We start from the raw sequence: 22,415 nt of genomic DNA, 5'->3' as shown, positions 1-22,415 counted from the left end.
CCTTTAAAATAGTGGGGTTGGGGTCACTTGTAGAAGGGGGGCAGGGGAAATAGAAGCTTTTGAAGGAATAGGGGACAAAAGGGGGGGGGGGGGGGGGGCCAAATTAGGGGGCTATGGGGGTAGCCAAGGACCCTTTGAATCTCATGTGCAGTAGACGAAAATATCAATCACTGAACGTAGCCGTAGACCTCTAAAGTCCATTCGTTGGGTAGGTTTGAGTACAATAAATGTGAGGGACACTCCGTTTACGTTTTCCACTGGCCTCTGCGAGGGTACGTCGTACAGTATATGTGGAAGCATCCAGTCAAGGACGCTTCTCGTCATGTCTTGCTCGCTGACCAAAAACATGATTGATGCCAGGTGTCCCAAATATATTTCAATGAGAGTGCAGCCACTTTGATGGTGGGAAAGTAAGAAGGCGTGCAACTGTTTCTCAAAATCTGTAAAGCTACTCCTGAAAGTGGCTGAGCTTGTCATTTTTGGATTAAATCCATCCCTCTCGTCGTGTGATCGCGAAACTTATCTCGCATTTCATTTCTCGGTCGACGGGCAACGCTCTCTTCCTCGGATGTTGGGGCTTCCTATCACCGTGAAGGAGCATTCAGTATTGTAGCAGGGGAACAAGTGAACAATGATATCCTATCTTAGTAACCTGGACAAGTGTCCTGCAGCCAAGAGTGTTCACGGGGTTAATTTGAAGTGAAGTGTACACGTGTGTTGGAAGCGGGAGATCATGCAGCAGTGCTCGGAACCATATCATAAGCACAGGTTGCCAAAAAAAATTTCAATTCGAATATTTGAATGTCTTATTTCCCGCGATGAACAGGCCCTTCTCTCCATCTGTCTGAGAGTGTGGTTCTAGCGATGGCATACGGTTCCTTTACATTGCTCCTACGACGCGTAGCTTCCGAGCTTTCGTGGATGCTGAAGCGGCATCGCACAATTTCTTGCGCTCCATTTGTTTAGTGGGTGCACCGAAGCGCCTGCAGATTGAGTCGGGAACTGCGAGCCTCCTTTTTGTACTTGCAAGCACAAGCAACTCATCTATCTATCCATAACGTACACGTCGAGAAGCTCACACCTTTGGATTCGCTATCTTGCGGTCTCGAATATTGCGCAACGTCAGCAACCGCTTGCGGCTTGTTTCACCCGCTGTGTTAAAACCCAATTCACTCTGGCGGAATGGATCTCTTACAACAAGATTTTGCCCCGTCTTCACCGGCTGACGCCGTCAAGGTATCAGTGCGCGTTCGGCCACTAAACGCTCGCGAGCTGGCTTCTATATCGGGTTCCAAGGTATCGTGGGCCATTGACCAAACCTGCATCACCCAATGCGTCAACTCGAAACCTATAGCCGCCAACTCGTTCAGTTTTGACCATGTCTTCCAACAAGGGGTAGCGAACGAAGAGATTTTCACCGAGCTGGCCAAACCGGTTGTGACATCTGCCGCCGATGGCATCAACGGAGTCATCTTCGCGTATGGGCAAACCGCGGCTGGTAAGACGTATACGATGCTTGGGACGGAGAGTGACCCAGGTATTACGCGGCGGTCCATTGCGGAGGCTTTTCGCATTATTTCTGCTTGCCCGAATCGTCAATTTCTACTTCGTGCTAGTTACATCGAGATTTATAACGAGGTCATTCGAGACCTGCTTGCGCCGGACAACGACAATCTTAAGATTCATGAGGACGTGATCAACAAACGCGTTTTTGTTGACTCGAGGGAGGAAGTCGTCACCTCTGTCGGTCAAGTGATGGACATAATCGCAGGCGGTGAGAAAGTGCGAGCAGTAGGAGAAACAAACATGAACGATCGCTCCTCACGCTCGCACACCATCTTTTCCCTCAAGATTGAATCCAGGGAAATGAGTGTTGCCGAAGCCGAGGGCGAGGACTCCGCCACGGACGAGGGGGTGGCTGTGAGGGCGAGTACACTTTCCCTGGTTGACTTAGCGGGTTCGGAGCGCGCATCCTTCACAAAGGCGCAAGGTATGCGTCTTGTCGAGGGGGGACATATTAACAAAAGCCTTCTCACACTCGGAACCGTGATCAACAAGCTCAGTTCGGGGGAAGCGCGATCTTACGCTCATATTCCGTTTCGAGACTCAAAACTGACGCGATTATTGCAACCTGCGCTCGGTGGCAATGCTCGGACAGCAATTGTGTGCGCTGTAACGCCGGCAATTTTGCACATGGAAGAGACTCTGAGCACCCTGAAATTCGCTAGCCGCGCGAAAAAAGTGACTAACCAAGCGAAGACCAATGAGTTCTTGGACGATAGAGCAAAACTTAGAAGAGCAGAGAAGGAGATAGCTCGTCTCAGTGCAGAGTGCCAGCGACTGAAAGCAGGCAGACGTCCTGATGCCTCGAAGGGAGTGCGGGTATCGTTAACTGATGAACTGTCCAATCAGCAAAGAAAGGCGTGTCGACTAACCTTTGAAAAAAAGTTTAATATCTTGATAAAAGCTTTGCGAGAGCAAGATATCACGCTTGATGTAAAGGAACGAAGTCTTGGGTACCATGGCACAATGAGACCGACAAATTCGATCGACGCGCTGAATCTTTGTTGCAAAAACCACAGCAACGACAGCAATTCGAAGGTCGTTGACAAAAATGTCGAAAATGAGGTAGCGGAGCTTCGGAGGAGAACCTTTGCAGCTGAGAGAGAAAAACGACAGGCTCTGGCCGAGATCAACTATGAAAGACAGGCGATGATTGCTGAAGTTGAGGTGCTGCTTGCTACTAGTGAAGAAGCAGAACGAGCACGTGCTTCGGCTGAAAACGAATGTGCCGAAGTTAACTCAATGCTTGCGCGACAAGTTGCGTCATCCCTAGTCGGGGAAGTTGTAACTGAAGTAGTAACAACATCTCTCGTCTCCGGAGAACTGAAGGAAGCCAAGGCAAATTTAGATGTTCTTCGAAATGTCAAGAAGAAGAATAGTGATCTTCAGTGCGATATTTCTTCGTTACGAAAAGAACACGCTGATATTGTGAAGAGAGAAAAGCGAGGAATTGGACCCATTCTAAAAGACGTCAAATTCCTTGAGGGGAAGCTTGCTGATCTTGACAGAAAATACAAGACTGTTCGTCAGTCGGCATCACAGAGCTCCTCTGAAAAAGCCGCCGTCGAAAGAGAGTTAAAGAACATGCAGCGTCAGAACAAAGTGCTGACGGGAGAAGTCACCAAGCATCGCAATCACGTGACAAAGGGCCAGGTTAGAGCAGATAAGAAACTTGAGGGTGAGAAGAAAAGTCTCGAAAAGTGTGTGGAGGGTTTGAGGTGCGAGATCTCAACACTTTCTAGAAGCAATGGAGAAAAGGAGGAGGACTTGAACGCAACAAGAAAGAACATGGACAGATTGAAAACCGAACTTGACGAGATCACGCTTGCTCGCGATAACCTAGTCAAGGAGCGTCAAGTGGCACTGGAAAAATACTCGGAACTATCTGGAAAACTTGCCATCTCGCAGGAGTTATGTAGGGAGTTAGAACAAGAACGGCAGAAATTGCAGGACGGCAGAGCTTCCGTGACTTCTGAACTTAGCGAGCTTACTGAGGAACTGGGAAAAGCCCATCTTGAGATTGAAGAAATGAGGTCAGAGCTTTCAGAGCTAATGAAAGTTGCAGACGATGCTAAGAAAGATCGAGCAAAAGCAGTTTTGGAGCACGAGCAGGCCAAAATTCAACTGTCGGAAATTGGAAAGACTAAAGGCAAAATGGAATCATCCTTGCTTGAACAGGGCTTAGTCAATGAGAACTTGCAACAAGTCATACAAAATAAGGACAAGGTCGTCAACGAGCAAATCGAGACAATCAAAACTCTTGAGGAAAGCATTGACGAGTATAAGGGCGCACAAGAATCTTCCAACATCGTTCTTGCTGAGGCTTCTAGCAAAAAGCGCGATTTAATGGATCAACTGACAGACGCAAATCGTTTGAACGAAGAGCTGCGAGATGCAAAGTGTCCAGAATGTGAAACAATGTTGGGGCAACTTCATAGCCTTCAACAGACAGTAGCAGAGATGGAAGGGAGAACCTCTCGGATATCAGCTATCAAGAGCGCTGAAGAGCACGAGCAGTTAACAGTTATGAGGAAGGAAAATCGATCGTTGCATAACGAGGTCGAGAAACTCAGCCTAGAAACCAAGACTAGAACGAGAGAGATCTTGAAACTATCGGAGACAATACGGTCTCGAGACAGAAAAATATATGCCATGGAAGACACTTTAGCTAAACTGGGGCGAGGAGAGGGCAGGATCGCAGCGCTCGAACAGCGGTGTCATCGTCGGGAAATGATGATAGGCGAGCTGAATAGACGGCTTGAACTGCAACAGAGAATACTAGAAGAAGGTAGGTTGCCAGACCTATTCAAGAATGGTGAGCGAATTTTGGAACTAGAATCAAAATATTCAGCATTGCTTGTTGATCAGAAGGAGCGTGAACAAGTTGTCCAGCGACTACAGTCGGAGCGAGAGGCTATGGTGGAAGAAAGCCGGAAACTCAGAGACATTATTAAGGACCGAGATATTCGGCGTGTGAGGGAGGCAGCCATGAAGAAAGATGCACAGCATGATGAAGTGAGACGAAAACGTGACGTGCTGCACAGTATTCCCCTAAATGCGATGGGAAGATGAGCAACATTTTGTTTGCCACTCTCGCGGTGGTAATCGGTGGATAGTTTTTTCTTTCGTTGACCATGTATGTAAATGTAACGCCATATTTCATAGTGACTACATCTTATCCGTTTCATCTAGCCCTTCTCCGATCACACAGTCATACACCGCAACAATGTATTCATATCAGTAGGATTGCGTAAGGAACCAGTGCCTCGAGAAGTAATATGTCTTTCTGCTGTTGCTAAGCTGTGCTGGCGTCTATGACTGATATCATTTCCTTTGCTCTGACTCCAAAACGGCTTGGGGGTTGCACATGCTTTGTTCAACTTGCAGGCTACCGGGTAGATACTTTTGATTTTTTGTCGTGGCTATAGTCATCCAAACCCGTGCTGGATCGATAAAGGATGCAGAATTCATTGTTCTGGACGGACCTTGAGCAAATCTAAGATTTAACCGCAGGTTTCGATCATGAAAGCGTTAACCGATGCCACTTGCTCTGGCCCCCTCCTGCAGCAACCTGATGCGCTCTGGAATTCCCTGCAGAGGCATGCTCAACGACATTTCAGAAACTCTTAATGCTGATTGGTTGTTTACTTTTCATTGGAGCAAGAGTGCTGTTCACAGCACTCTTGCGAGGTCACACCTCGTAGTTCGTTGAACACAAGAAAAGCCCGCAGATCCAAGACTACCCTTGGGTAGTAGGAGCTTGGCACATTCTCAGCTTTTTAACGCGCGCACAGGAATCAGGAATAGTTTTGCAACCGCTTGTACTGGCGAGGAAGCCAATTTTCACATGTCTAGTCAAGAAGAGAACGATGGCCTTGGTGGGATAATAGATGGAAAGGCAATTGCCGCAGAGATAAGAGCGGAGATACGGAATGATGTCAGTAGCCTTTCGTCAGTGATTCCAGGCCTGGCAACCGTTCTAGTTGGCGAAAGAAAAGATTCTGCAACGTATGTGCGCATGAAGATAAAGGCATGCAGTGAATGTGGCATGGAGTCAATTCATCGTGCCCTACCTGCCGATGCGACGGAAGGCGACATCATTGCGGTGGTACGGGCTCTCAACGAGGACGCCTGCGTCCACGGGATTTTGGTGCAACTGCCGTTACCGGATGGCATTAATGAAGAAAACGTGCTCTCTGAGATCTCAATCGAGAAGGACGTGGATGGATTCCATCCTTTGAACATTGGAAAACTGGCGATGAGGGGCAGGGAGCCTCTTTTCGCTCCGTGCACACCACGCGGGTGTATTGAGTTGTTGAAGAGAAGCGGAGTAGAGATTTCGGGAAAGGAAGCAGTGGTCGTAGGGCGAAGCAACATTGTTGGACTTCCTGTGAGTTTGCTACTCATGCATGAGAATGCTACAGTCACTATCACTCATTCCCGGACAGTTGACCTCGCGAGTGTTGTGAGAAGAGCGGATATTGTTGTTGCGGCTGTGGGGCGGACGGAAATGGTTAAAGCAGATTGGTTGAAACCAGGGTGCGTCGTGATTGATGTTGGCATGAATTCAAAACCTGACTCGACCCGAAAGTCGGGGTACCGACTCGTGGGCGACGTCGATTTCGAAGGTTGTCGCAAAAAGGCTAGCTTGGTAACGCCAGTGCCAGGAGGAGTGGGGCCAATGACGATAGCTATGCTTCTACGGAATTGCGCAGATGCGGCTATGAAGTGCGAGAAATCAGCGGCCCAGTGACGCTAGCGGCTGTGTTTCGCCCAATTTGCATGTTAAACGACGGTATTGACGGCATTAGTGACGATAAAACGCCCTCTCGTGAGTACAGTACTTGCTTTCACGTTTGCGCAAGCGTAGTCAAATAACTTGTTTTGCAGCTTCTCGTATAAGGACGAGTAGTGCCCGACGCCTCAGGGCCGTTCCTAACGACGAGCACGGTGTGCTAGCACGCAAGCACCCTGAAACTTGGCATGAATGTATTGGTTGAAAAATTATTGGAAATGCTTTTACTCCCGTTCAACCAATCCATTCATGCCAAATGTCAGGGTGCTTGCGTGCTAGCACACCGTGCTCGTCGTTAGGAACGGCCCTCAAGAGGTCGGCACAAAAGTGCTGCAAATCTATAGCACACCGATTGATGTCCGGTACCCTGGTAAATTTTACGGTATGTGTTGAGTGTATAAATGTGTTGCATTGCGGTCCAGGACAGGTTGTACTGTACAGAAAGGCAACAATGACAGTTTTTACGGCGGATCGTACGCGTGTCAACGTGTCCACGGGGCCAGAAATATATTAAATCAAATTGATCATACCAAAGCTCTCCTTTCCGTGTGCAGTGTTGGAAGGTGTCTTTCTCATCTGCATCTTGTCAACGCAGTTTTTCACTTGCGGACCAAATCGTGGCTTGTCTTCGACGTTCTCAGATCGCATTCAACCGTCTTTACATAGAAGGACTACGCCGTGTCTCTTCTTGCGATCTCTGTCATCGTTTCTGAACTATGCCGCTTGAATCGGCAATCATTTGCGTCGACAACTCGGAGTTCAGTCGCAATGGAGACTTCTCACCAAATCGCTTCGTAAGTTACACTGTTAATGGGCTTTACTTACTGGACAAGGCATGAACTAAAGGATTTGCGTATTCACACTGGATCTAACGTTTTGTTCTCTGGATGGCACTCTTTATCGGGAATGTAATGCCTTTGTTTCTTCGTCCCGGACAGACGGCGCAAATAGAATCTGTTAATGTGCTCTGTTCAGCGATCGTGAATTCAAATGCTGAGAGCTCTGTTGGTCTCATGACGCTAGCGGGCCGTAGCGCCACGATTTTGGTCACATCAACTCGAGATCCAGGCCGCGTCTTCACGTGCCTCCACGATGTCAACTTCGATGGGTTAGCCGACTTTGTTGCCGGCATTCAGAAAGCGCAATTGGCTCTCAAACACCGACAAAATACGCATCAGCGCCAGCGAATAGTTGCTTTCGTGAGCAGCCCCATTATGGTCGAGACGGAGGTCCTGGTCAAGCTGGGCAAGAATCTGAAGAAGAACAGCGTATCAGTGGATGTTGTCAATGTTGGCTTGGAAGGTGAAAACCAGGCAAAGGTTGATGCTTTCATCAACGCCGTTAATTCTAATGATTCCTCCCGGGTCCTTCATGTCGCTCCAGGCCAGAACCTGACTGATGCTTTAATGCAGTCTGACATTTACAGGGAGCGAGATGGCAACGCGGGTGGAGGCGATTCGGGGGTGGGTGGTGCGAATCTAGAAGATGACCCTGAGCTTGCGTTGGCACTTCGTTTGTCTATGGAGGAAGCGATGCAAGCGGCGGGGAGGGACTTGAATGCAAATAATAACGCTCCTGGAGAAGGGGGAGAATCGGGGGACCAGCCGGCGCCCAGTGGTGACTCTGCCGCTTCTGGGGCAGTAGCGGGGACGAACTATGATGACAACGACGACGATCTTTATGGCACCGGGACAGGCGGTGAGCGCATGGATGTCGACGATGATGACGAGGACGCAGAAATTTTGCGAAGAGCGATTGAGATGTCCAAGGCTGATAATGGGCAGGCAGCACCGCGAGAAGAAGAGAAGAAAGAGTAAAGTCTAGTCTGAAAAGCCACTTGAAGGTTCAGCTATGGAAGCGGAGAGGTGTACAAAAAGTAAACCAAATTTCTGTCTGTAGTGTGAGGTGCCGAGTTTATTGAACCGTGATTACTATCCGCGTACAGGTTATCTATATCGTCGCCACAACAAGCAATGCTGGTTGCAGTATGTGCCGGACGACTTTCTGATTGAGATACAAGGCAAAGAGACGAGAAGGTATCTGGGGTAAACGGATTAGAAATTGTTCAAATGGTGGACGATGCGCAGATGAATTCGCGAGTTGCATTGCTCTCAAGGATATGTTTTGAAGCGTTAAAGTTTCGTTCATTGGGCCTGAGCCCGTCAAACAAGAGGTATCATGTAAAATGATAAACATCACCGAACCATGCTGTAAACTCGGGATCAGGCGACATTATGCGGACTTACTTTTGACAGTTTCTTACGTACGCAATCCTAAGCGGATTCAATTGTACCCTACACCAAATCGCGGAGTTGGAAATATAGAGGAGAATTGCCCTGCAGACGCTAATAGAAGATGATATGTGCAATTAAGGGCATCAGGTTAGCATTTAGTCATTGAAAGAACATGTGGAAGGCAAAAGCTCCAGTGAAAGCTCTGACGGTTTTCCAATATCTCTTCAGTGACCAAAGGTACGTAAGAAGCAGAACTGGTTTTGGAAACGTTCTTCACGGCTGAGCGGAGAGTTGCTGATTTCTGATGAGAGATCAAGATACCCGCGATTTGCTCGGATCTGAACACTTACCGATAAATGAGAGAGTTAGTGGGACAACACGAGAATCAGGGGATGGGATTAAAACGAAAAAGCTTTGAGCGATCGTTCCTGAGGCCTTCCATTGGGATCATGAGGGGGTGCGCGAACGTGGTGATGTACAAAGGGTTGTTCTGAGGAGGCTATCGCCGGCGGGGACATCTCTTATATAGTGCTCTTGACCCGTCCACACTTTTTGACGAGTTCGAAAAATAAGGAAAAATTTAGACTACTTCTTTGACATGGGGCCCAGCGAAAATATCCCGAACATCACTCGCGACCCCCGGCCTCACGACGCTGTACCGCCGTTTCTGCCAACACCTGGATGCACCAGCACATCGCCTGCTGCCAAAACACATCTTAATCGCCGAAGACGTACTTTCTTGCCGAACTTACTGCATGTCGGATAGTTGAGAGGGTCATCTACATCTCGCCAGCGGCCCCACCGGGAAGTGAGGCAGAAAAATGCGATAGCGCAAGAGTATTGGGGACTTCATTTGCCGAGCGTGAGACAGATTCAGAATGTTCAAACTCGTTACAATCAAGGATACGGTATTAGTGCCCGCGCATCTATTCGGCGTGTCTCGCTTGAAAGCACTGGAGCACATGGTGAACAAGCGATACAGCGACCGTGTGATCGCCGAGCACGGTCTTTGTATAGCGCTATGGGATTTCCTGAAGTTAGGGGAGGACCGCCTCGTAGTACAAAGCGGGGAGGCGAGTACCGTGTGCATATTTCGACTGGTCGTATTTTGCCCCTTCTCGGGGGAGGTGATATTCGGACGTATTAGCGGGTCGCACGAGAAGGGGCTCGTAGTGGAAGTCGGATTTTTTGAGGGCATACACGTAGACACCGCGGGACTTCCGAAGCCGAGCAATTTTGACGAAAAGGAGCGCGTTTGGATATGGAAACCGGAACAAGAGGAAGATGGTGGGGCGGACGCAGCGCAAGCCTTGTACATGGACGTGACGAATGAATGCGTACTAAGGGTGGAGCGGTGTGAGTACGAGAATCGAAGGAAGATCAAGCCATCAGAGAGGGAGAAGGAGGGCGTTGGTAACGCTATGTCGATTGAAGGCGCTATTTATGATGAGGTCACGGGAGATAACCAGGGGTTGGGTGATCCCTTGTGGTGGTTCGAGGGAGAAGAGGAGGAGGACGGAGAGGCAGGAGAGGCAGGAGAGGCAGGAGAGGCAGGAGAGTCAGGAGAGGCTGGAGAGGAGGGGGTAGGGGGGGAGGGGTATGACGGTGAAGCATATGGGGAATATGAGGCTGAGGCTGGGGAAGAGGAAACGGTGGAGGCGCTGCCGTACGACAATGAGGGAGAAGGGGATGAAGAACAGGAAGAGGGCTGCGGAATGGTGGACGGTGACGATGATATTTAAAGTGTTGTGCCTTTGGAAAGATGGCCAGCGTTTTCTGCAGGTCCATGTGAAAATGGATTCCTGACTGTGCAAATCGGCTAGTCGTGTTAAAAGGAGCAAGCAGGGTTGACTACGTAAGGAATAGCTGCGGACGAAGACATGGGGAGAATAAGAAAGGTTGTTCTTGTTCGGGAACTGCCAAGGATTGGGGAAATGTGAAAAGCAGGGCTGCTGATTGGAAAGTATTTGCGCTGGTGCAATTGTGCAATTTTTGTATTGGCCAAAAACGAGACTCTCCTTCAGCATCGCGATCCGCTGATCGGGATTTGGACCTCCCCGAAAGACCCCAAAATCGCCACGCGGGCTGCCTCATGTGAGGCTGTCAACAGCACCCGACGACGGCCTGCGGAAGATACTTTGCATAAAGCAACGCACTTCCTTCTGCCATGTCAGATTCCATCCTCCACACAAACTTCCCATATTTCCCCCGCTTTGTTTACTTTCACACACAGACTCGACAGAGCCTCATCCAAGCCCTGCCATGGTAAACGACCTTATTGAACGTGGGCCGGACGTCGAACCCCATCGCGATAGGGAACGAGACCGGGACCGAGACCGAGACCGAGACCGAGACCGCGACCACGACCATGACCGTGACCGCGACCGGGGCCGGGACCACGAACGCGACATCGACCGCGACCATGGCCGTGGCGACCGCGACCGCGACCGACACAAGGAACGCGATTGGGAACGTGACTATGATCGCCGACCTGGTAAGAAACCCCGCCTCAGTCTGGAGCGTCCTGGGGCCCAGGGCTCGCCTGGCGCTTTCACCCCGTCCGGTTCAGGCCGCGGGGGTGGCTCCCCGACTCCCCTTCCGTCTTCTTCTCGATTACTTCTTGCGAACCTCTCGTACAATACCACCGAAGAACAGCTTGTTGACCTCTTTCGTGACGCCGGCGCGGAGGTTGACAAAGTTCGTCTTGTCAAAGTCCCGCCGGATAATAGGGTCAACGGAAATGCCTTCGTTTGGCTAATGGATTCTCGATCCGTCGATATTGCCCTCGGCCTAGATGGAAGGGAGTTTTTAGGGCGCACACTGCGTGTCTCCGACATGCCTGAAGACCAACGCACAGCGTGCGTCAGAGGCTTGCGTCCGAGGTCAACATCCGATGATGTGCATGATTTGTTCCGTGGCTGCAGCATTGTTGGCGTCAGAAGCAGACCTGTCAAGGGCGGCCCACCAGACGTGAATACGTGGTTTGTTGATTTTGGAGACGAGGAGAGCTTTACTCGTGCCCTGGCGAAGGATCGTACCGCCCCCGGTTTGATGATTTGCATTGCCACCGCGCAGGGCAGAGGCCCGCGCTTGCCGCGGGAGAGGATTCCCGGTCCCAGAGATGACTACGACCGCGGTGGCCCGCCTCCGCCGCCGCCTCCGCCGCCGCGAGGTGAATATGATCGCAGGGATGACAGAGACAGGAGGGATGATAGAGATCGTAGAGATGATCGAGGACCGTACGACCGAGCGCCGCCGGTGCTTGACGTGGATCCAAGGGAGAGAATGCCGCCGCCGAAAGAGCGCAATGGCATGGGCAACGGTGGCCCGCCACCTCGAAGCAAGAGCAGAAGTCGCTCCCCCAGGGGTGGGTACGATCGCGACCGTGGAGGTTCGAGCAGAGATCGTATTCGTGATCCTATGGATAGGGATTACGACCGTTCCCGCAGAGCAGATTATGACCGCGGGTATCCTCCTCGTGGCCACGAAAGAGATCGTAGGATTTCGCCTCCACGGGACGATCGTTACCGTGAGCGCGACTTTGATCGCGGCAGGGATCGAGACATGGACCGCAGGCGTGACTACCGCGGTGACCCGTGGGCAGACAGGGAGAGGGATTATCGCCGAGAAGGGAGGGATCGAGATACGGACCGAGATCGCGACAGAGATCACGATCGCGACTTTCGCCGTGGTGACAGCCGCGGGGGTCGCTATGATCGTGACATTCGTGAAGCCTCCCGCCATGCCGAACAACGTGACAGACGTGGTGATCAGGGGCTGGATCCTGCTGTGACCGCTGTGTTGACAAACTTACCGTTCTGTGAGAATAGGCAACAGGTTATCGATACCCTCGGTCGCACTTTAGAAGACCTGCCAGATGCACTCAAGATCCAGGACATTATTCCTGTTGGTCGCCGATGTGGTGCCTGCGTTGTTGTCTTCCGCGAGAGCGGATCGCAGAATCGCGCCGTCCAACTCCAATCAATCAGCATCAACGGACGGAAGGTGAACATTCTCCCGCTCGAAGTTCCGTCTATTGCGCGTGTCCAAAAACTCTCGCATGGCTTTTCTGTTGAAGATATTCTTGACGACATACAGCGCCATTACGGTGTCCGGACCTTGTTTGTCAGGACGAAGCAATCTGATCAACTTCTTCTTGGTGTCGAAGACTCTCGTTTCCTAGTCCGTCTCTTAGATATTGATGGTCGTCGACTTGTCAATTCCCGCTATGCTACCGTATCATACATTCCCAGCCGCCACCACTCTGACGGAATGGGTGGCCGAGGCCGTCCGTCGAGAGATGCATATGACGATCCTAATGGACGGGGTGGGGGCTACCGCGACCGCGAAAGTCGCGATGACCGTGGCAGTCCGGGTAATGAACGGAAGCGCGGTGGTGATCCGGGCCCTGGTCTGGAACGACGAGATGTTGCTGATGATGCCCGCGGGGCTGGTGACTCTCACGGCGAAGGTAGGTCTCGCTCACATCGTCCTGATGAGGCGGGATGGGAGGTCCGTCTTGCGGAACTGCCACCTGCTGCTGATGACCGCGAACTGCTAAATGCTTTCGAAAACGCTGGAGTAACTGGGCTGTCCTTTGACCGTCATGACCCACGAAGTGGTTTGCTCCGCTGTGGCAGTGCGCGGCTGTCGGATATGGACAAGGTTATAGGCCTCGTGAACCGCAAGGAGGGCTTCCTCTTCAAGAACTCCTCTTCAAAAGCCACTGTGATATCTCGCGGCGGGAAGAGGTCCCATGCAGAATATGAGTCTGACGGTATTGAGAAGCTTGGTCACTCTCCGCCAAAGAAACTGAAGACCAGCTCTGAAGTAGAATGGAAAGCACAGGAAGAAATGGGGTCTCTACCTCCGGGGCAAGGAATACAAATATCACCCATGACACCGTCCCCAGGAGACTACACACTTCCACTGAAGACAAAGAGGGAGCCGCTTGATCCGAGTCTGCCAGACACAGTCAAACGCCTGGAGAAAGTGCGATCAAACATTTTGGAGCGTCCTCCTGAAGATGACTCTTCTGAAAATTACGAGTCTTTTTGCCGGTCCCTTCACGCCTTGCGGGAACCACAAAAACTCATCCATACCATGTCCAATACGATTGATCCCATTCCTCCTCAGGTATGGTCGGGAAGTGTGAGGAAGGGTCCGACGAGTCGTTGTGACGGCTTTCTGGTATTGAATTCGAATCAGAGTGAAGAGGCGGTGCGCAAGACAATTAGTGAACTACCGAAGGACATCAAAATTGAGCACCGCGGCAAATGGGAAGACGAGGCCTTTGCGCACCTGTTGAAACCAGAATCAGTGGTAGTCATCCTGAAGGCGGCGAAGGAAGATGGAAAAGTTGATAAACGGGCGGAGAAGAGCGGGTCTGCGATACCGAGGTCGAAGGATGTTCTGAATGGAATATTGAGGTCTCTACGTGGGAAGCAGAAGATGGGTATTTCCCGGTACACTCTGCCAGGGCAGAGTAAGAAGTATGTCGCTTTATGCATTCCGCCGAATCCGTACATGTTTGAGAAGTTGAGGGTACCTTGGCGCGCTCGAGACTACGCCGGGCATGACTCTCTACTGCTCATCGTGGGCCCCAAGAATCCAGAGTCATGATGGAATGCTCGACGATACCCGGGACGGAGACACGAGACGTGTCATGTGCACTGGTTTGAATTGTTGCTACTGTAGATGGCGCAGGTTGACTGGACCTGCCTGCTGCGCGACGAGGATTATGGCGCATTAGAGTAATTTTTCTATGGACCAATGATGATTGTACCTTCAAGAAATAGGGAACCTCTATGAAACTTGGCATGCCTTTCGGGATTTTTGACCGGTCTGGAATCAGTACCGAGGAACGCACTGCGCCGCGGAAGTATCAACGCGAGGCTGGACATATGGAGGGCATATTGTGCGAACGCGAGCATACCATGAGCATATAGGTGAAAGAGGCGCAGTAGCTTTTTTGGCGAGCTGTTTGCTGTGGACGACTTGCAATAGATGCACGCCTCTCTGTTTTAAAATGACTTGGTAGGAAGATGTCACGGTTGAACGATCCTTGGAAGCGTTGTTCCCTGCGGTGAGCGATTAACTGGAACTGCTGTGATGGTGACTAGTTGCAGATCCGAGCAGGTCTGGGTTGGTTTCTGTGATGGCCTTGAACTTTATCGAACGACGGGAAACCGTGTGTGGATTCCAGCGGTGTTATGATGCTTTGTTCGCTTAGCCGATTTTGCCGAATCAGAGCAACATTTTTCTGAAAATTGAAGACAAAATGATCGCAGTTTCGAAAATCAGTTTTTCCTTATTTTATCCAACATTTACTATCCCCGTTGAAAGTCAATGTTGTGGTACGATATGCCACAGAGCAGCTCTCTGCTAATGTGTCGCATCTCTCCGCCTCACTTCCTTGACATCTTTCAAGATCACTGGCTGCCACCCCATTTTCCCTAGTGCAGTAAGGAAGGGTGCCAGCGAAAATGAGAGAAGTAGATATCCTCGTCATTGGAGGTGGTCTTGTGGGAAGCTCGTTGGCCACTGCCCTGTCTTCACACCCTCTGGCAAAAGGCATAAGCGTCATGCTTGTAGATCCAGACCCACCTTGCACTCGTGAATGGCCATCTCTGTCTCTAAGGACCTCCACAATCAATCCCTCATCCAAAGCTTTCTTGGATGAAATAGGCGTATGGCCACGAATCCCGCAGTCAAGGGTCGCTGCCTTCGACAAAATGTTTGTTTGGGACCACCCGGCGCCACTTTCCCGTGCCCCTGTCATTGAGAAGCTGTCCGACATGCCAGCAGGCACCCTTCTGTTCGACGCCTCTGACGTGGGCGAGGATGTCTTGGGCTACGTCGTCGATAATGATACTCTCAGGAATGCTATGTATAGATGCATGTTGGAGCACTCAGCATCAAGTCAAAGGGATCTTGAGATGGTGCAGGGTATGGTCTACGGCATTGATTTTGGGGACTCGCAGGAGGAAGATGTCGAGTCAAAACGAGAGGATCAGGCAGTCGATATAGACCATTCATCAACGGGCGGAGAAGAGCATTTCCCGTGGCCTATAGTCGAGCTGGATAATGGTGATAAGATTAAGTGTCGCCTTATCGTCGCATGTGACGGGGCGCGATCGCGCGTGCGTACTCTAGCTGGTGCTGACTGGTTCGCACACGGCTACGACCAAAGTGCAGTTGTCGCCAACGTTACTCTGCGTGATCCAATCAACACCGCGTATCAGCGCTTCGTATCTACGGGACCGGTTGCCGTCTTGCCCATAAACACAGACGATACTGCCGCCCCGGTTGGAAACGTGATTTGGACCACCACGACAGTAGAAGCTGAAGCACTCTACAATGCGGATGATGAAGTGTTTATGAATGAATTGAACATTGTGCTAAATTCTCATGAGGAAAACATGGCAGAAGAAGAAACCATTCTACTCAACATTGACGGAGAAAAAGTGAAGAAAGCGAGCGGTAGTGATGTGCGCCTGTGGTCCATGATGGCCAAAGGGCTGCAGATTGCTTTACCACGCCTCGGACTGTCTGATGAAGTCTTTTCTGCCGGGCCTGGATTAGATCCGCCTGAATGCCTTGGAGTTGTAGGCAATCGAGGGCGATTTCCATTGGTATTGGGACACGCGCCTCGGTACGTAATTGAGGAAAGGCGAACGGTGCTTGTTGGAGACGCGGCTCATAGCGTCCACCCCTTGGCAGGGCAAGGAGTGAATTTGGGATTTGCAGATGTTCAGTCTCTAGCTGATTGTCTGGCGTCGGCAGCTGCCACCGGCAGAGACGTCGGCGGCGAGAGGGGCGCCGCTTTGATGCGCTTTCAGAGAGAGAGGATGGTTGCCAACGTCGGGATGATGGGCGTGTTGCACTCCTTGCAGCGTGTTTTTGATCGCAATTCCCCAGCCGGGTTCCGAGAACTGAGACGGGTTGGATTGTCTGCAATTAATGCTGTGAGACCCGTGAAGAAATTAATCTTGAGAGCCATGAGATAACAGTAAACCAAGACCCGACGGATCGCGCCTCGATACCTTTTCGTGATGGTATCGATACCGCTTGAGACATGGCACCAGATTTTAGGAGGGGGATACACTGCTTTGCCATGACTCGGAAGGTTGTCATGACTCGAAAGGTTTCCTCGCAATATTTTGTTGCCCATCTGCTGCATGCTCTGGAAAATACAGCGGTCAGTTTTCGACCAGTACTCCGGAGGGAGTGCCCATGTGGTAGCATGAGAGCAATTCCTTTCAGCGAAGGGAGGAGAGAGTCGCCATGTCCGCGGTGTTGAACACGACGCATTTCAGCGCTGCGACAAGGATATGTTTGAAATATTTGTGCTCGTTCAGGCGAGCCGAAATTTCATTGGTGTTGCGTGTTTCTCGATGAAGCCGTCATCGTTTGAGGCACTTCTTATTCGAGGCTCGGTGCACAGCGAAGTGGAAGAGAGTTGTGGCAATTGCAATCAGGTAAACTGCCCTATCTTCCTCTTCACCCGAGCCATGCTTGTTGTTCACATACCTCCAAGGTGGTTACAGAAAGCATTGCTCCAATGGAGTACTCATGATCTCTAGCCTGTTTCCCTTGCGGTTGCCACTCATAGGCACTGGACGAGAAACGACTTCAATCAGCTAATGCAACACCAATCAATGCGACCTCTTTTGGAAACTGAAGTATTTTTCTTATTCTTGTCTCCCAGCTGAGCTACACAAGAACACGTACAAGCCCCTTGCGTCAGTTTTCCAATGTGCTTGCGATGATACTAACCATGTTATTTCCCCTTTTTTGCGGTGCGAAAAGAATGGGAGTTGGAGGGCCATCCGTGTGCGTCGTATTTCGGCGACACTGCAGGAGTCGTCCTCTCGGAATATAAGTGCTCTCTTCGACTAAATCTCTAGTATTAGGACCTGTTTTGCTGCCGCTGACAGGTTCTAAGTCAAGCATGATTCAGCAATGCAAACATGCAAACGCCGAATACCGTGCTGTCGTGCCGAAAACAGGAGAACAGTCCTGTAGCAACCTACAATGAATGCGTACAACTTCACTAACTTTGTTTCTAACATCTAACCTTGTTCTTACTGTACATTATACTTGTTGGTCAATACCTCCTTCAAAGGTACGGCACATGAGCAAACCTATGCATTCTTACTTTGTGATTCATCGAGAATTTGAGGCAGTAATACAATATGCAGCAATCGAATTCGACCGGCGGTCGTCACGCTTTTAGGTAGAAGGACGCTTCCGGGCTGTAGAAATGGAGCAATAAAATATAAAGCATAAACGCACCTGCTCTGTAGTTCTTAGTTGATGAATGACCCCAAACAAGTTCAATTGACCTCATACGGGGTCACTTTTCAACTTCAACACCCTTGTTTCTGGACTTTGTTACCTCGGCGGAAACAAAAAGATTCTCTCCTCACCAGAACCGAGTTGTTCTTTACGACAGACCACATCCCAGTGAGTGCAGCTGCCTTTCCTTGTCGTTTTTTGGCAAGTCAGGCGACGCGTTTTTTTTTTTTTTTTTGTACATCCTTGACACCTTTTCCTCTGATATCTTCAAACGGAATACACTCCTTGCACATTTATCTCACAGCATAAACTTTCTCTTGATTCTTGACTTCTTCATCTTTTTATGTCTTCAAAATTTCTATCCCGCCGTTATGTGAACGTGTTATTGCCGAGAGCGAATAAGTCAAAGAAAAGATATCCATACTGCCGTTCAAAATTAGAGAATCAATAAATGCGTTTTTCCACAAAAAAACCCTTCCCTCATAGTATGAGGCATATTGGAGCGCCCCGTCTATCTACACACAAGGACGGGTGACTTCTGTTGAGGGCAATGCATTTATTTTAATAGCCTATGATGCATGAAGGTCCTGTTCGTGCCTAAATCATGGAATTTCTCAGAACATGTTTTGCGAAAAGGAGCAACTTGCGTTGTTCGTCATGCCCTCAATTATATTTCACAGCATCATGAAAGGCCTACATGTACGTAGTCTACAGAGCACAGTATTGTACACGTCATTTAATCAATATCCTGCGACGCAAGCACGCTAATCGATTTTCATAGATTGGACCAAGCTCTCTTCCGATTGTGAGCGGTTGCTCAAAATTCAAACCACCATATTTTTCTATTCATGCCCTATAAAGTTACTCCTGCCTAAGAACTACTTCGTTGCCCAGGCAATTATGCATACTACCTAAAGAAGGAGGGGGTACAATATGTATCGTCCAATTTCATTCGCGAAGAGGACCTAAGTCAAATACGGTACTGCTGTAGCTGATACAACGAGACAAGCTGTCCTGATAAGAACCGACACACGAGATGTGTGGAGTCACTGTGAATTGAGAGTGTCAATTCATGCGTACTTGGGAATGCAAGACAGTGCATTGATACATGTGGGACCACGAAAGGTCTAGAGATAGTGCTGAGAGACTAGTGGGATGACCACGGAAGGTCTAGAGCTAGTTTAGGAGCTGTATATATAGAAGCCCACTAACGGGAGTTAGAGGGGAAGAGGATTAAGAGAGAAAAGGGACCGAGTTCAGTTAAGGACTCGGGAGTACTGGGTACTCTTTCGTTGTGTTCGTAGCAGTAGCACTTGAGCCAATCCGAAATATCAATATGCCTCATTCCGAGGAAACCACAACTGCACAGTAATTAGACGCATTGCTCGTGCTTTTTTTATGAGACGTCTATCCTGTCATGTCGGAAACCCCATGTGCTGTCTTGTACTGCACATTTGAAATGGTATGCTTCCTGTACTGTGTAGTTTATCATACATTGAGCTGATGGTGCAGCGAGATCCACGGTGAGGAGCACAGGTCTAGCTCACAATAACGATTGGCACAATCCTGTGGAGCTATTTTTCTTTATTGCCTAGGATTGACATTTAGTTCAAGAACTGCTCGAGGAAAAAGATTCAACTATCGTCGGCTTCGAACTGAGATAATGCATTCTTTTAAATATTCTCAGAATTAGATGGGGAGATGACAGGGCAGTGACGACCGCCTCTGATGGTCATGAGATTCTGCCGCGAAGCAACATGTGATGCCCGAAGCTGCTGTCTAAGATCACAGACAAGCACTGGCTCTAATATTGCAGAGTGTTTTGGGTAATGACATTTGAAGAATACAGATACATGAAGACTAATTGCTATTACAGTACAGTATATAGTAGAAGACAGCCAAGATTATTAACGTCATGGGGTTAAGTTTGTGGCAATAATTCCTTATCGGGGCGTTGTCATCATGTTGTAGCAGATGAGCTCTGTTGCTCAATTGGCTAGCACTTGCACCGAATTGCATACCTGGTCCAGCAGTGGGTACGGTAGCGACAGACTATGAGAGCACGGCATGCCTCACCTATCACTTACACTGCCATGAAAGGGTGATTCAAGACTTACAGCAATCGAATCTTTAGAGGAGAGCAGCAAGTTTCCTCCACCACACCTGCAACGCTGTACTCGTAGGCGTCCCGGTGGGACGCATGTGGGACCAGGCCAAAGATGTCCTGGCGCCCCGATGTAAGTTTGGTGGTGCGTCACACAACGCACGCTGCAGCGATTGGCTACGATTCTGCAATCGTACGTCTTAGCATTGGCCGAATAAAAAACTGTTCACCGAAAATCACCCAATATATCATATATATATAATGAATATATATATACAGATATGTCGCATGGTGATTGCAAAGTCACTTCGACTTTGCAATCACCATGCGACATATCTGAAAAGCAAACTCTTCGCCAACTCGTAAAAAGGATATACATGTCTCACCCCCCTCTCCCCTTCTCCCGCTCCCCCGCCTTCTCCACCCGCCACTCCGCCGCGAGCCGTAGAATAGGTGGTCGCGACCCGTCTCATGTTCCCGCTGGTAAGACTTTCTCTCTCCATTCTGCGCGTCGTCACCCACGCTACCCTCTTTCTCGAGGCCCAACGAGTGCTGCTTAGACTGCTTCGCCCGACCCATCGCCATATCCTCGCTCGCTCGGAGGCCCGTGTGCTCAGTCGAGTGCGCGCACGATGTCTGCACCGCTGGGTGCCCGATGCCTGCGGAAACTATCTGCATGTCTTGGAGTTTCCCGGGCGTGACGAGCGCGCCCCGCCAATCGTCCTAGTGCATGGGCACTCCATGTCAGCCGCCTTCTGGGCCCGCAACGTCGACGACTTGGTGGCTTTGGGGTACCGCGTCATTGCCGTCGACTTGCTCGGGTGGGGTCGTTCGCAGCGCCCAGCTTTTCGAGGGAAGACAGCGGATGATGTCGTCGAATGGTACGTGCCGTCCTTGGCGGGTGCTCTCCAGACGATGGGCTTGGACAAGTTTGTGCTGGTGGGGCATTCGTTGGGGGCCTACTTGGCTATGGAATACACAAAGAGAAACATCGCCCGCGTGACGGATTTGGTGTTGGTGTCTCCCGCGGCGTCGACGAGGGAGGTGTCGTTGAAAAGGGCTGTGTACTTCTCGCTCCCGCCGCAGGCCATTGTGAGACGCGGTGGCTTGATGGGTTTCGCGTTCTTCTTTATGGTTTACCCAAGGAGTGAGTCGTACATTGCAGACCGACTCAGAGAGTACACATACCATCTGGCTGCGCAGGGACCTGCGTCCGGGGAAGAGGCCGTCAGGCCGATTATCAGACTGCGTTGGGGTGGCAAGGCCGAGTGTGTGCGACCGTTGGTTGAGCATCTAGACAGGTTCGATATCCCTGTGAGGATTATTGTTGGGGAGACAGACTCGAGCATGCCCGTCGAAAGCGTGCATGAGCTGTATAGAGAAATGAAAAGAAAAGGGTTTAGAGTACAGATCGACGTGGTGAAGGGCGCCGATCACTGCCCGCAGATTGAAAAGCCGGAAGAATTTTTGCAGATCGTTTCGGAGCTTGGGGCACCACTCAAGATGAGAATGAGAGATGTTGAGAAAGGGTAGATTTATGTAGTAGCAATAGTCGGTGTTGCGCATATGTAGAGGATAGAAAGGTAGATCGAAGGTTCACGTGTAAATTTGGTGTATAGACGGAAATGGTAATGAACACGGATGGTGCAGGGTTTCATCTGGGGGGCCTTGCTGGCGTCATCCTTCACGGGCAGAGAGAAAAAAAAAATAGAAGACGGACGGAAAGATGTGGTGGGCACAAGAATAGGCAGAGCGGACCGGTGCGTTAGCGTGTGGGCGCAAACACGTGGTATGGACGGGTGGTGTGGAATGGAGAAGTGGGGGCGGGTGTATCGGAAAGGGACAGCGTATTAGCACGAGCTGTGGTTGTCCGGAGCAAGCAAGCTTCGCCTGCTTATCGTTGTGGGAAGCATGAGAGGGGCGGTCAATGGCTGTGCGATGACCGGCTGTGCCGTACGGAAAGTTAGATGCGGCATCTGAAATCTCAAGTCAAAAGACATGTCTTTCGCAGTTCTCCTGAGAGGCACGGGGTGAGAGGCACGGGCAGAGGCACGGGGTAGCGACGTGGGGTAGACTTCCTCGCTTCCGGACAGTTGTCCACAAAACCTGTTTCATTCGAATTTTTGCAGCTCTTTTCTGCAACCGACTCTGCTCGCAGCTACAGTATTCCGGTGTTTGTTCCAGCGCATCCTCGCAATGGTGTGGTGCTATCTCCACACATACGACCTCTCTTTGAGCCCCGGAACTTGCTCTCCACAATTGCATAATTTCTGTCACACTCAGCTTCACTACTCGAGAGACCTCCGCCTTGCGCCTCGTTCCGCTCTCCTACCTCCCCTTCCCACTTGCGACATGCCGTCACAGCGCGGCTCACTCTACAACTCTCCAATACAACATGTTCTTGTTCTTGCAGAAGAGG

At 50.3% G+C, this 22,415-nt stretch overlaps 13 protein-coding genes; 8 read left to right on the top strand and 5 right to left on the bottom strand.

Moving 5' to 3' along the window:
* Positions 1–1,512: 1,512 nt before the first annotated feature.
* CHC_T00006378001 (hypothetical protein) lies at positions 1,513–4,635 on the top strand. The gene has a single exon (XM_005718737.1). The coding sequence runs from the start codon at positions 1,513–1,515 to the stop codon at positions 4,633–4,635; it is 3,123 nt and encodes a 1,040-aa protein (XP_005718794.1).
* Positions 4,636–5,410: 775 nt separating this feature from the next.
* On the top strand, positions 5,411–6,316 carry CHC_T00008670001 (C-1-tetrahydrofolate synthase, cytoplasmic). Its single transcript, XM_005718736.1, has one exon. It carries the CDS (start codon positions 5,411–5,413, stop codon positions 6,314–6,316), a length of 906 nt encoding a protein of 301 aa, XP_005718793.1.
* Positions 6,317–6,948: 632 nt separating this feature from the next.
* CHC_T00006377001 (hypothetical protein) lies at positions 6,949–8,256 on the top strand. XM_005718735.1 is given in 4 exon segments: positions 6,949–7,074; positions 7,075–7,152; positions 7,297–8,175; positions 8,176–8,256. 2 exon segments carry the CDS (start codon positions 7,075–7,077, stop codon positions 8,173–8,175), a joined length of 957 nt encoding a protein of 318 aa, XP_005718792.1. The 5' UTR covers positions 6,949–7,074; the 3' UTR covers positions 8,176–8,256.
* Positions 8,257–8,641: 385 nt separating this feature from the next.
* On the bottom strand, positions 8,642–9,307 carry CHC_T00006376001 (hypothetical protein). Its single transcript, XM_005718734.1, has 3 exons — positions 9,179–9,307; positions 8,943–9,027; positions 8,642–8,703 (listed from the first exon to the last, which is right to left on the bottom strand). The coding sequence occupies exons 1-3, from the start codon at positions 9,305–9,307 to the stop codon at positions 8,642–8,644; spliced, it is 276 nt and encodes a 91-aa protein (XP_005718791.1).
* Positions 9,308–10,151: 844 nt separating this feature from the next.
* Positions 10,152–10,619, bottom strand: CHC_T00006375001 (hypothetical protein). The gene has a single exon (XM_005718733.1). It carries the CDS (start codon positions 10,617–10,619, stop codon positions 10,152–10,154), a length of 468 nt encoding a protein of 155 aa, XP_005718790.1.
* A 235-nt stretch (positions 10,620–10,854) lies between these two features.
* CHC_T00006374001 (hypothetical protein) lies at positions 10,855–14,888 on the top strand. XM_005718732.1 is given in 2 exon segments: positions 10,855–14,214; positions 14,215–14,888. The coding sequence occupies 1 exon segment, from the start codon at positions 10,855–10,857 to the stop codon at positions 14,212–14,214; it is 3,360 nt and encodes a 1,119-aa protein (XP_005718789.1). The 3' UTR covers positions 14,215–14,888.
* Positions 14,889–14,902: 14 nt separating this feature from the next.
* On the bottom strand, positions 14,903–15,373 carry CHC_T00006373001 (hypothetical protein). The gene has a single exon (XM_005718731.1). It carries the CDS (start codon positions 15,371–15,373, stop codon positions 14,903–14,905), a length of 471 nt encoding a protein of 156 aa, XP_005718788.1.
* Positions 15,374–15,389: 16 nt separating this feature from the next.
* CHC_T00006372001 (hypothetical protein) lies at positions 15,390–16,641 on the top strand. XM_005718730.1 is given in 2 exon segments: positions 15,390–16,601; positions 16,602–16,641. 1 exon segment carries the CDS (start codon positions 15,390–15,392, stop codon positions 16,599–16,601), a length of 1,212 nt encoding a protein of 403 aa, XP_005718787.1. The 3' UTR covers positions 16,602–16,641.
* Positions 16,642–16,669: 28 nt separating this feature from the next.
* CHC_T00006371001 (hypothetical protein) lies at positions 16,670–16,894 on the top strand. The gene has a single exon (XM_005718729.1). It carries the CDS (start codon positions 16,670–16,672, stop codon positions 16,892–16,894), a length of 225 nt encoding a protein of 74 aa, XP_005718786.1.
* A 738-nt stretch (positions 16,895–17,632) lies between these two features.
* CHC_T00006370001 (hypothetical protein) lies at positions 17,633–17,830 on the top strand. Its single transcript, XM_005718728.1, has one exon. It carries the CDS (start codon positions 17,633–17,635, stop codon positions 17,828–17,830), a length of 198 nt encoding a protein of 65 aa, XP_005718785.1.
* A 2,469-nt stretch (positions 17,831–20,299) lies between these two features.
* CHC_T00006369001 (hypothetical protein) lies at positions 20,300–20,674 on the bottom strand. The gene has a single exon (XM_005718727.1). The coding sequence runs from the start codon at positions 20,672–20,674 to the stop codon at positions 20,300–20,302; it is 375 nt and encodes a 124-aa protein (XP_005718784.1).
* A 63-nt stretch (positions 20,675–20,737) lies between these two features.
* On the top strand, positions 20,738–21,529 carry CHC_T00008844001 (1-acylglycerol-3-phosphate O-acyltransferase). The gene has a single exon (XM_005718726.1). It carries the CDS (start codon positions 20,738–20,740, stop codon positions 21,527–21,529), a length of 792 nt encoding a protein of 263 aa, XP_005718783.1.
* A 2-nt stretch (positions 21,530–21,531) lies between these two features.
* Positions 21,532–21,654, bottom strand: CHC_T00006368001 (hypothetical protein). The gene has a single exon (XM_005718725.1). The coding sequence runs from the start codon at positions 21,652–21,654 to the stop codon at positions 21,532–21,534; it is 123 nt and encodes a 40-aa protein (XP_005718782.1).
* Between the last annotated feature and the right edge of the window lie 761 nt (positions 21,655–22,415).

Source organism: Chondrus crispus, genomic scaffold, assembly GCF_000350225.1.
Source record: "Chondrus crispus Stackhouse genomic scaffold, scaffold_40, whole genome shotgun sequence".
NCBI lineage: Eukaryota > Rhodophyta > Florideophyceae > Gigartinales > Gigartinaceae > Chondrus > Chondrus crispus.
This window is presented reverse-complemented; position numbering and strand designations above follow the sequence as displayed.